Raw genomic sequence first — 13,182 nt, 5'->3', positions numbered from 1 at the left:
GACAATCCCAAATAGTACTAAATTCTTCTTTGTACTTCAGTTCTCCCTAGATTTTCTTAATAAAAAACTACATTTCCTTTTATCTTCTTTAATCAAATGAGTTACATAGAGATAGCTTTACCCATCAGGCAGTGTTTCAGAATCTGACTTTATTCTCACTGATCAGTGATAGAATTTTTAGGTTTCAAAAATATTTTTTAAAGAACTTTTGGGGTTTAGAGAGTACCTCTAAAACATCCAAGTGTGCTTTTCTCTTGGAGCTAATTAGAATTTCCTAATTGGCAGTCCATACAGGAGTCTCTAGTAAGATTTGTGGCAAGAAACTCCCATATTGGTCACACATTTCCCTTTTAAGAACAGTAGTTTACCACATTAGTGGCTAAGTACCAGGAACAAAGTGCAAGGCTAGAAGTTTCCCTGAGATACCTTGGGCTGTGGTGTTTCTGTTGCCACTCTCTCCTCTTGTTTGCAATTATCTGCAGGATCCTCCCCTTCTAGGGTATGCCTCAGTCTGATGACCTCACCTGATTCCACCTATAAGGGCATTGCCTGGCCTGCTGCATTTCTTTGGCTCCAGCCTTAGCTAAGTGGATGGAGATCTTAATCAATTATCATATTCACCTAAGTGGACTTGGGCTTCTGGTTTCAGCCAGGCTATAAAAGATAGGGCTTGTCTCAGTTTGCTATTCTGAGCAACCTGGCTATTTTGGGAGAGAAACCCAGGGACAAATAGGGATTAGAAGTTAGCTGATTAGAATGATGAAATGATAAAGGATGCTCTCTGGCTGGAACATTTTAACCAAAGTTGCACAACGACTAATGTTGATCACCTTCCTTAGTAGAAAATTAATAGAATTTGTCATTTTCTGGCTCCCTTCAGTCTCAATGAGAACAAATGAGCTTTACTGAGTGGCTGATTGGTGAGGTTTGGGCTCCTTTGCAAGTAGCTGTAGGGCCTATTATTGAAAAGTGACCAAAGAATCCACCTTTAATCCTAAGTAATCAAGCTGAAGCCCCTTTAACATTTATAACTGGTGAGAAAAGGAAAATGAAATACCAGTCTCTCAAACCAGACATATGCAAGAGTGTTAAGGCAACATCTTAAACTTGTTGAAGTACACTTTTACTAAGCTACCCCATGAGTTACTGGGCCAAATTGACCTATAGGAGGCGAAGGGCTTGTAAATTTGCACTTACTTTACAGACTATTGCTTAATGTATATGGCTGTGTTAAAGTATACCAGCGTAACTGATTGAACAGCAAAAAAGCCTATCTAAAAAAGAAATAATCAATATAAATAACCACCCAGACAGAGCCCAGAGAAGATATTTTAAAATTATAAGCCAAGTAGGAGGTATAAAATAGTACATAGTTTTGTATCTTCTAACCTAAATTATTATTTTTTAAATAAATGGGTGGGGGTGGAGTGAGAGTAGGGAAGAACCTGACAACAAGGCACCATAACTTTGATGAGCAACCTAACATGTTTGACTTGTGGCTGAGCTCTTAACCAACCAATACCTCAGTATGTTCCTTTAAAAAGGGGGAGGGAATGCTGGGAGATCGTGCACATGATTAGTACACTAAAGCATATTAAAGTCACTAAGAAGGTCTGCAGTAAGAAACCATTTAAGTTTGAACACAGAGCGTCCCAAATCTAATTCATCTTAGGATCCATTTACTGGAGAATGCCTATTAACATTGGGCAGAACTGGGATGCATTTCAGGAAAGTATTGTCTAGAGAAGTAGTTCCCAAATTCATCGACTCATTAATGGAATCATTCGTTGATTTAGCAAACATTTTCGAAGTGCCTGTTGCCAGCCACTGTTCTAGTCACTGAGACTACAACAGTGATTAATGAGAGTACTCAGACCAGGGCTTATCCATGATGGAGTTTCCACTGTCAAAATGGAGCAATTAAGGACTATCTAGAGAAAAACTTTTATAAAATTAGATGTTTTTAAAGAACTGTTCTTATTTTCTGGTTATGCGGTTTTTCTTCCTTTTTTTTTTCCCTTGTGGTCCTAAAATGCCTTTCCTTTTATAAAATAAAGCCATTAGTAGATAATAGAGACCTCCCCCCCCGCAAATGCCTTAGTAAAATAAAAAGTTGACTACCTCATGTCATTACCCAACATTTTGTTGGAAATTTCACCAGTTCATGAAACCCAAAAAGCCTACATTTGTTGATCTGGAGAATTCACCCATCTGTGTACCCAATTATACACAGATGTTAAAACATCTGAATCCTGCCTTCTATGGTTTTCAGCTAATTATTTTAATGCTCCTAAAACTATTTTGTGGCTGTCTTCAAAAGCTAGAAGTGAAGGGGAAAGATTCAAAGTCTGGCACAGAACAAATCATGTGCCTAAAATAGAGGTGTAAAAGACTAAGAGAGCACATTTCTATTAATGTGGGAATCTTGTTAATCTTGTTTCTGTATCATTTATGCTTACAAATATTTCTTGACCAGGAAAGTTATTTAAAGAATATACTAATATTCTTTAGTGGAGAAATTTTATTTTCTTCTGTTGGAGTGCTTCATAGAGTGAATAAAAGTATAGAGGCTTATGGCATAATGCCTCCTTTCAACCTACCATTTCAGTGTCCATTGATTATTAAGAGTTTGGTTGTTTTCTTTTTTCTTTTGTGCAGTATTCATCGGTTTTGTCTTGCAACAGGTTCAGAAGAAGAACCCAGTCCTGTTTTGAAAACTTTGGAAAGGAGTGCTGCTAGGAAAATGCCTTCCAAAAGTCTAGAAGATATTGCATCAGATTCATCAAGTGAGAATAAAGTTTGCCCCACTGTTCATGCCCCCATCTCAGCTTAAAAATGCGTATGTGCTCTTCTGTGGCCTCACTGCATGCTGTTGTGCACTGAAAACCCTAAAGGGGGGTTAACAGATGAGAATAACTTTTCCCAAGTGAGCTGAAGAGGCTCAGCCTAAAGTGGCTGGAACTTTGCTTTTAAAATAACGCGTGAGGTTTGGTTACTAGAATACTAGGTTTCCTTGAAGAATCCCAGTTTGAGTGTTTATTCAAGTACAGTGAATTTTAAAAGAATGTGGTAACTAGTGGTTCTAGTGGTAATAGCTAACATTGATTGAACACTGTGTGCCAGGACTTGGCTAAGTGTTTTACATGCATTTTCCCATTTAACTGGCATAGGCAACCCTGTGAGGGACAAATTGTTACTCCCATTTTACAGATGAGGAAAGTGAAGTTCACAGAGGTAAAGTAGTTTGCTTCCTATCATACAGGAGAGCTGGGACTCAAAATCAACAGGCTATTAACAAGAGCATTTATGAAGAGACCATGTTACATATGACAGTGTTGGATGTCTGATGAATTTTTGCATGATATAGAGATGAATTAGTCCCTGGCTTCAAGGACTTTGCTTTCTCTTTTATCCCTTTTCATGCATTTCTTTTGGATAGTGGAATTATAAGCCCAAAGGCTATCTGACATGCAACACTTCAGGCACACTATTCCCCACTGGCTGCTGCTTTAACTGGTGAAGGATTTCTAGAGTACTAACATACAGCATAATGTATATAGGGACTTAGAGATTGTGACTTCTTGGGGTTTTGTTCTTAATATTTTTAAGCTAAAATGCACCCCTGGGATTATAGATGGTCATGCGAAAACTTAGTGCAAGTTAACCACTGCCAAACTCATATGATTAAAATTGACCATTGTCATGTTTAGAATATTTTTACGCATCTGCAATTGAGACTGAAAACTCAGATTTTAAAAAAGAAAAAACTACGCCACTAAACAATTCTTAAAATTCAGAGATTTTCAGGGCTCTGGGGGCAATAGAGTCCCAGTTTGGAATGCAGTCCTCACCCTACCAAAGATCTTGGAATCTCAGGGTTGGAAGGGACCTTGAAGGTCACCCATTCCAAACTCCCCCCAGTGCAGGAATTCCCTCTAAAGCCCCCTTAACAGGTGGCCAACCCCCCACATCCGCCTGAATGCTTCCAGAGAAGGCGAGTCCAGTCCTTTGTTGGACAGCCCTGATTGTTCTTCCTGATGTTAGTGATGAGCCCTGAGGGGAAAAAAAACCCCCAAAACTCAGCAACAATTGTCCAATTTGGCAGACCTCTTGCCTGAGAAGCATGTGGCTATTTCCATGGTGCAGCTCTAAAGTACTCAGGAATGCGCAGAGTTAAAATAAAAAACACCATCAGCTGACGGGTATTCCTGCATGCTCCTTTCCAAATACCGATACCCACTCTCACACGAGCCTGCCAAGATTCCACTTAGCAGCTGGTCCCCAGTTACATCTCTTCAGTTGACTTCCCAAGCAAGGCTCCCAGAGGCATACACAAATGATGATGCACGCACAGAAATATTTGTTAATGACCATGGGTTTGAGAAGGTGTTAGTCATGGCTAGCATCTTACCCTTTCCAGAAGAATAAAGAGGCTGTTGCAGCCTTGTGCTTTCTCCTGCTGCCAGCCGATTGCTTGCTCTGAGCTAACCCTCTAACCCTTGGGAGTCCGTGTGCAGCAGTGTGCTGATGTAAGCTGCATCGGGGCTGAAATGGGAGCTCCCGCTATGGCACTGGCTCAACTAGCTAATCTAAAGGGAAAGTATTTTGGGGAAGACATCTTGGTTGCACCCCTCACCGCATCTTGACTAATTGCTTCCAACTCCGGGGGCTTCCAGGGACAATCTCACTGTTCTTTCTCGGCAAGGGTCAGTCGTTTTAACCATTTGTTAATTTCTCCTGCACAGATCAAGCAAAAGTAGATAATCTGCCAGAAGAATTAGTGCGTAGTGCTGAAGATGGTAAATATCTTTATGTATTTGCATGTCTGTCTGTGTATTAGGTTCTGGGATGGTTTGGGCAGTCACCGGGATGCAGCTGTTAGAGAAATAGAAGAACGTCATTTGCTGCTATGTGATGAATTGTGCCTAAGTTATTATAAAATGGTTCTGACTTGGTGCATTTAATACTGCTTGTATTCTTAAGGTTTCTGCTGGTGATACTGTTGTGAGGATCTCATCAGAGACCCTTGGGAAGCGAGGGTTTCTAAAAATAGGAAATTGTATTTCTATGGGTATGAACAGATTTTTGCTACTCTGACTTGCAAAACTCCTTGTGAAGGCAGGGAGAGTGGAGTGGGTTCCTGGGTTAAGTTATTCCTATATTTGATTCTCAAGTCTCAGCATTTAGATCTCTCTAGGTGTAACTGGTAAAGATTTAAGGTCAAAGGAAAGGGTCCCAGAACAAGAGTGGGGATCCTGCCTCTTCTCAAGTAAATAACTAAGTATAGACCAAGGGTGAAATTAACTGATTCTGAATTTTTAGGAGCCAGGAGGTCTTGCAGCTTGTCAATGGATCAGGTGTTACTTGGTTCAGTTATAAAATGAATAGGGTAATAGTGGTGGGAGGGATGGAAATGAGTCTGATTTTTATGGTTCAGCATTTATGCAAACATAAATATAATTTATACTTGTATGCTAGAATTTTGTTTTCTAAGTTGCCTGCACTATAATGATAAAAATGTATATTAACTGAGCTTTCTCATGTAAAATGCAGCAACAGAGCTCTTCAAAGGTCATTCCTTACTTTTATGTAATCGTTTTGTCGTTCTCATTTTATGTTTACAACCACCTCACTGAAGTAGGTGGGGCAGTGATTTTTATCTTCATTTTACAGAGAAAAGCTCAGAGAAATTAGGTGATCTGTCTAAGCTCTTGTAGCTAGTCAGTCAGTGGGAGGGTGGGGACGGGCATCTCAGCTTCACCACTCCTAGTACAGTGTTCGTTCCATTTTCCATGCTGTGGCTTATTGAGTGAGAGGAAAGACACTGCACATCTCCTGTGCTGGATGTTGGATATTTACTTGAACAGGAGACCTCAAAGAGGCTAATGAAGAATTGCACTGGGGAATGGAGGAAAGCAAGCTGAAAAACTGTCAGATGTATTCTGCAGTCTTAGTAGTGAAACTGACATTTGAGCTTTATTTTCGTGTCTCTTTCATCTTTCTGTTAAAATGGTATTTATTCTCAATGTTGCTCTTCTGAGTAGATCAAAAAGCAGATCAGGAACCAGATACAAATGAATGCATTCCAGGAAGTGAGTAGCAGGATCTTTCTCACAAATGACTGAATGTTGCCGCTCTACATGGTGTTAAATGTGCTGAAATAACTAACCCCATTAATGTAGCATTTATTATTATACTAAACTCTTGCAGCTTACAAAACTATTTCATTCTGACAAGGGTTTTATTAAAAATATTTTACTACTATCTGTGTTGAAAGATTAATTCATGATTCCACTGAGGGATAGTTATATATATTTAGAATTTTTATGTATACATATGTATATGTATTATATATACACACGTTATTGCTCAGTACTGTTATACTTTTGCCAGTCTCTCTGCTTTTTGAATCTTTACTTAAAATGAAGTTGGCACCTTCTAATATCACTTGGCTTTTATGTTGCAGTATGGTCTGGAGTACTGGATCTCTTATGGCCTTTACGCAAGGCTATAGACATGAAGCAATTTATAATGTATCTGGACCTAAGAAAGAACTGTACTTTGACGATTAGTATGTAGTATGGTCATATATGCCTCTCTACATTATCTATAGGAGCAAATTTTATAATGCGCAGGGTTTAAGCTCTGAGGTTCAAAACTAAACTCTAGTATAGTTCATATGAAGCAAGTGAACATCTGAATCTCAAGTCGTAAATGTGTGTGACAACATAGTTGGATCTAGGGGGTATTATGCTAAGTGAAATAAGTCAGAGAAAGACAAATACCATATGATCTCACTTATATGTGGAATCTAAACAAAACAAAACAAAACGCAAACTCAAAGATATAGAGAACAAACGGATGGTTGCTGGGGGGCATGGTGGGTGGGAAAAGGTTAAGTTTATTTTATAACTTAACCTTAAAAGGTTAAGTTATAAAATAAAAAAGCTGTGGGGATGTAATATACAGCGTAAGGAATATGGCCAATAATATCGTAATAACTTTGGGGACAGATGATTGCTAGACTTATGGTGATTATTTTATATGCAAATGTCAAGTTATTAATTAGTACACAACATAATATTGTATGTGGTAGCTAATATGCATCAACTAATTAATATCCACCATGAAGAAAAGATAATGATTATTTACCATTTTCTGTTCAATCTTAAGACTGCTGTTCTTAACTGTGACTATTGTCTTGAGTACAAATAGTGCATTAAAAAGGTGTTTGTGGAGGCTAGCAAAGCATGCAGATATGCATGTGTGTCTTCTTGACGTCCTGTTTGAGGTGGTTTCATAATCCTAGGCACTGGAGGGTTGAAGATAATGATACACACACCTGCCCTCAGGAGTCCACATAATTTTTAATAACAGTTTCCCAACAGTCTTTGGATGTGCTGATGATTCTTAAAGAGAAGAGCAGCCAAAGGAAGGAGCCATTAGGTAGAGAAGTGCTGGTGCTTGAAAGCTGTGACATCTCATCCGAAATCTGAAACTTTGCTCATGAGGTTCTCCTGCCAGAGATGAAGGAGCTGAGCTTTGGCACATGACCTGACAAATTCTTAAGAACCACCTACGAAAGAAGTCAATCCAGGCTTCAGCCCTTGGTGTGTGTTCTCTGTCCGGCTGCTGCAGAGGAAACAAGACTTCTGTCCCTCAGGGGTGTTGAGTAAAGAGGCTTTTCCAGTTGCTTTTGAACTGGCAACTGAATACTTAAGTTTGGGCATCCTAGTTTATCTTTCTGTGTTTTGTTCAACATTTAACTTGAGGAGTGAAAACAAAACATAGGCATAGACAATGTATGCCTATATGTCTGTGTCTTCATATGTGACCTCCTAATTAGCTTAGTTATTGGTCAAGGGAAATAGGCTAATCGTGTGCTAAATTCTGGGTAAATTAATTTCTCTTTTTTGTGATATTTTCCAAGATGACTCTTAACGTCTGGGCTGGGGTTATTCCTTTTCTCTAGTAAAGAGTGTATTCTTACCACAAGACAAAATGAAATGCATGATCAAAACACAAATAACTAAAGCCCAATAAGTGTAAAACTGACTACATTTGAGTAACAGATATATACTTTTTACATACTCATTGGGCTACATTGTGCCCTTGTGGGATCTACTTTTATACTGCTTCAGTATAAGGCACCTGAATACACCCACACATGTGTTATTGTTTAATGGGAAGTAATTAAAGTAGGTCTCATCTTGTGAGACACCATGAATGTATTTTGATGCATTTGTGAGCCTAAAGCTAGGTGAGAACTATTATGTGAATGAGCAAATATTTAATATGTGTAGTTCAAGTTTCTGTATTCCTTCATTAGATTTCTTTTAACTAAAGATGAACTTAGCTAATGCTCAGGACTAAATTTGAGCCTTTTGAGTTATTTGTAGAAATACAATTTGATTTTTATTTATCTGTTTTCCTAGTATCTCTTTCAATGAGAAAGTCAAGTCAGTATATTTATATCACATTGAAAAGATAATTTAAAGATTTCCTATCAGATAATGTTTATTTGTTTAGCAAATATTTACATAAGGCCTAATATGTGCCAGACACTGTTCTAAGTGCCTTGAAAAATATTAAGCCATTCAATATAGAAGCTCTGATTCACCATAAGAAAAGCTTAGACATTGTCATTCTTAGGCAAAGAAGAAGAAAGTTTTCTAACTAGAGTTACACAAACGAGGAAGCAAATTCATCATCTTATTGTGACTTCCACACACGTACTTACTGTATCAGAAAGAAACCATATGCTACATTTTCATAGTAAATTCTTAGAGTATCTTAAATTGAACCATTCAGACTTGCCTTGGGATATCTCTATTGAAAACTCTCTGAATTGAAAGGTATCTAAATAATTTCCATTTTCAAAAAATAATTCGTTTTGAAATTGTAGTCTTTCACGACTTTCTGAGGGCGAAACACTCTTACAGGTAATCCCAGCAATCACTAAAGAAACCAACCTCCTTTTAGACACTCAATAGCCAGAAAACTTTTATGATTGAATTGTGTGCAAAGATCCTTGCTATCTGATGAAATAGTTTTTCAGCCTGCAGCATGTTAAAAATGTAATATATCTCAAGGAGATGAACCAATAAAGTACAGATCTTGCGGTTCAAAGCTCTAATGTGAAAAAATATCAGTTAAAACCAATTCACATTGGTTTTAACCACATTGGTTTTAACCAGTCCTGCAGTCCAGTAAACCTAGTGGTTTTTAAATTTTTGTTTTCTATTTGGTTCAACTCCTTGCTTAGTTCTCTCTCTATAACTGCATGTTGCTTACCTTATGGTCCTGTGCATGTGAACTACTATTCCTTTAACCAATTTACAAAAACATCTCTGTTCATAGACGAAAGAAAAGTGTGTTTTCAACTTATGCCTTATGTTTGTCTGACAACTGTGAGGATAATTTTGAATGGAAATGCTACTGTTTAGTTTCCACAGTGCCTTCACAACCTGATAATCAGTTTTCCCACCCTGACAAACTCAAAAGGATGAGCAAGTCTGTTCCAGCATTTCTCCAAGATGAGGCAAGTTTGTCTTTTGTACCGTCCGAAAAATGGAACCAAATAGGTGGATTTGCTGTGCCAAGGTTGGTGTATCTGTATTCAGCCATAGCAGAGACCGAAGAGGTCAGCAGGACTGACCTTCGCCTCGCATGTCAATAGAGGTAGTGTTGTTAGTCCTGGAACAAGGCAAGGCACATCTCATTTGACTCATACAGTAACTCTTATTGGTGGTGAAGTCAAAGTGCATAGATTTGGGAATGTGACTTTGGTTTCAAAGTGGGTACAAAATAAGAAATCCAGCAGAAAAATGTTGGCATGAGCTCCTCTGTAGTTTTAGAGTACAGTTGATTTGTGAAAGCTAAGTCTAGGTAGCATGACTAGCTTGAAAGCATATGTTAAAATAGTAAAGTAACAATGACATAGCAAACTTTAAGGATATCAACTGGGGGTAAGCACTTTACATACATTATCTCATTTAATCCTCCATTAACCCTGGGAGGTGGGCACCATCATTATCCCCAGATATTACAGATGAGAAAACTGAGAGTAAGAGAGGTAAGGTAACCTCACTCAGCTAGAAAGGGGTTAAACCAGCACTGGAGTACAGATCCGACCCCCATGCTATTAACTACTATACCTACTGTCTCAAGTAAGAACATGACTATTACCTATTATTCATTTGGTACCTAGTAAGTACCAGGCACTTGATATTCGCTCTGATGTCTAACTCTCACAAACAGAGTGTGGTAGGTACAAATTTCTCCATTTTATAAAAGAAGAAAGAGCCTCACAGAGGTTAAATAACTTTCCCCAAATCCAACAGCTACTAAAAAGTAGATTTAAGATTTGAACTCAGATCCTGTGACTTAACTAAGATTCCATGTTCTTGCCACCAGCTAGTGAGGAGCCTGAGCTTTGAGGTTAGGCACTCCCAGTTCTGGCCATGCTACTAATTTGTTACGTGATTATGGACAATTTCCTTAGCTTCCCTGAGTGCTTTCCTAGTACCTACCTCATTAGATTGTGAGGGGTCAGTGAGATAGTGCAGGGAAAACACATAGCACAGTGCTGTCACAGAGTACCTTAATGTTAGCTATTCCCATTTGCAGTTTTGGTCTGATTTTTAATGGCGAAATAAAAGCTTCATCCTTAAGTGTTCTCTTAGTAGATGGAATGTAAGGAAAGCTCTGGACAATATATAAATTACATCCCTTCTCCCCCACCGCCTGGGCACCGTTCTATCTACTCTTGAGCCTTAGATGAACTATAGTTGCAAGTATTCAGCCCCTGCATTTGCTTAAGAGCCCACATTACAGTTCCTTTGGAAAGAATCACTCATTCTTTGAAACTAACTCATTAGCTGGAAACCAGCATAGGCACCTCATGGAGTTCCTATGGTTTTATACCTTTGTAGATATGCTTTGGTCTTGGTTGGTCATATGAATGAACCATCTAATAATTTGAGAGGCCAATGATACCTGATTGGCCTGATTTTTTATTTTTCTCCTCCCTTCAGTTTTAACCTGCTGCCTCACTTGCTCCACACAAAAGACAGTCCAAATTGTTTGAGTTTGTACCTCAGAGATACCAAATTAAGCTGCATCATTTTACCTTTCAAAGTACCTGGGGTTGGACTGAATGTTAAAGGAAGTGGGATGAAATCAGACATTGCTTCTTTGTCCACTGTCCCTTTGAGGCTTAGTGTCAGTCACATTTGTTGAGTACCAACTTTATGAAAATCAGTGTTCCAGGTCATCAAGACAAGGTCCTATCCTTCCAATAATCACTAATGATCTGATGTACCAGGTAGAATGTATTACGGCTATGATAGGGGGAAATGGTCTGTAAGCATGTGGGAAGGGAGTATGATAATAGAGTCATGAAAAATGTATGTATTTTTTTTCACCCTTGAGGAAGGATTCTTTTCTCATCCATATAAATCATAATTTTTTAACCCTTTTCTTAATCTGCGTTAGGATTGGCATCTGTTATATTGACATGTAATTGCATGGGCCCTGGAATACGCTGGCATGAACTAATCACTCCTCCATAAAGGTGTTTCCCTAACCCCAGGAGCCACTGAACTGCTCCATAAACTCTCTAACCCCAAAAGGAACTCATTCTGAAGCATAAATTCTTAAAGCTACCATCTAATAAACTATAGATCTAAATATAATAAAATTTATTATTGTCACTTTTCTTTCTTGACCCAGGTAAATATTTCCTGGGACATATTTAAAATAAGTATCTTGTTGCTATTTTTTTTTTAATTTGTTAAAATCTAATGTGGGCAGAATGTACAAATCAGTATACTTCCCTATAGCAACACAAAAGATAAGCACAATAGCACTATAGAAATACCTAAGAGGTGGTTTAAAATTATATATACACACATATATACATATGTATAAAAAACTTGAAACACAGATCAGATTAGCATTTGTTTCCCCTAGTTTAATAGTGTCTCAAGTAAAACGAGACACTATTGATTTTTAGGGAAGTTAAGCCTATGTTAACGAGAGGAATGAGGCATGACATTTTAGATTTGATAGTAAATGTTAGACCATTTATTGTCTAGGTAAAGTTAATTTCTCATATGTATCAACAAAGTTTTCCAAGCAATATAAATGTATAATATTAAGAGAATGCACCCTGGGGCCACCTTGTAGGTGAAACAAATCGCTTTGTTATTTCAGTACCTAACCACTGCTCTCCTCCTACGATGAGGTCCAAGGCAGACCACCCACCCCATCTTGAATACTATTCCTTGGCAGTTAGCACTTTGACCTTGGAAAATGTCATAGATCAGTGGGATACCAAGATATTATCTTTATCTAAACAGATTTTGATCTTGACTCATTCTGAATTTAAATTTTGTATATATTGTATGATGTTTTGTAGAGTGATGACAGAGAAACAGATACAACATCAGAAGGCAGTTACCAGCTCAGCAGACACAAGAAGAGCCCGAGCTCTTTAACCAATCTTAGCAGCTCCTCTGGCATGACGTCCTTGTCTTCTGTATGTAAACAAAGGCTTCATGTTAATATCCCTCTGCTTCTGCGAACCTTGCTCCACCATGCTCCTGCTACTGTAAAAGGGCCTTTTGTTGTATTTCTCAGATTCCAGGGGCATGAGAGCTTTTTCTCTAACCCACAGTTGGCTTCTGGCTAGCCAAATCTTCCTTTTTCTCTGTTTTAATCACAAGAGAATTCATATCCAAAATAAATAAATATGGTTTTTTGGATGTAAGTACTTAAAAAATAAACCTAAATTACCAACAAAATGAACCACTAAATTTTTCTGTGCAACAAATGGGGTAACTATCACAAAGTATGCTTATATCTGATATGCTTTTATATACTGTGTGCAGGTATAGAATTGTACCTGTCTTTTAGCAAGACTTTTATTCTGATGAATGAAAGTACTGATTCACATAGAAGAATAGGAGAGGCGATTCTTTGCCCCATAGAGGGATTCAGAATGGAGTTTTCAAAGGAAAGCTCCCTAAGTGTAGTTGCTCAGATTTGATTTGGAGAATTTGACTTTACACAGAACTTTCATAAAGTGAGGTAGTTTTGTGTGTGCATGTAAGATGTGTGTAGATATATATATGTAAATATGTCCTCAGACACTTATCCAAATATCTCTGATACATATAC

At 38.1% G+C, this 13,182-nt stretch overlaps 1 protein-coding gene across 10 annotated transcripts in view; it reads left to right on the top strand.

Annotated features, from left to right (window-relative positions):
* Positions 1-13,182, top strand: part of SYTL2 (synaptotagmin like 2) — a 111,315-nt gene that overhangs the window by 85,985 nt on the left and 12,148 nt on the right. For 2 of the 10 annotated variants that reach the window (XM_030835904.2, XM_060303851.1), the window contains 5 exons: positions 2,685-2,786; positions 4,746-4,799; positions 6,045-6,092; positions 9,447-9,541; positions 12,422-12,541. In XM_030835904.2, coding sequence (XP_030691764.2) covers positions 2,685-2,786; positions 4,746-4,799; positions 6,045-6,092; positions 9,447-9,541; positions 12,422-12,541 — 419 coding nt within the window. The other 8 variants (XM_060303855.1, XM_030835906.2, XM_060303853.1 and 5 more) reach the window with 8 other exon arrangements.

This window comes from Globicephala melas, chromosome 8 (genome assembly GCF_963455315.2).
Source record: "Globicephala melas chromosome 8, mGloMel1.2, whole genome shotgun sequence".
Taxonomy (NCBI): Eukaryota; Metazoa; Chordata; class Mammalia; order Artiodactyla; family Delphinidae; genus Globicephala; species Globicephala melas.
The sequence above is the reverse complement of the archived record's forward strand: the minus strand, read 5'-3'. Positions and strand labels throughout refer to the sequence as shown.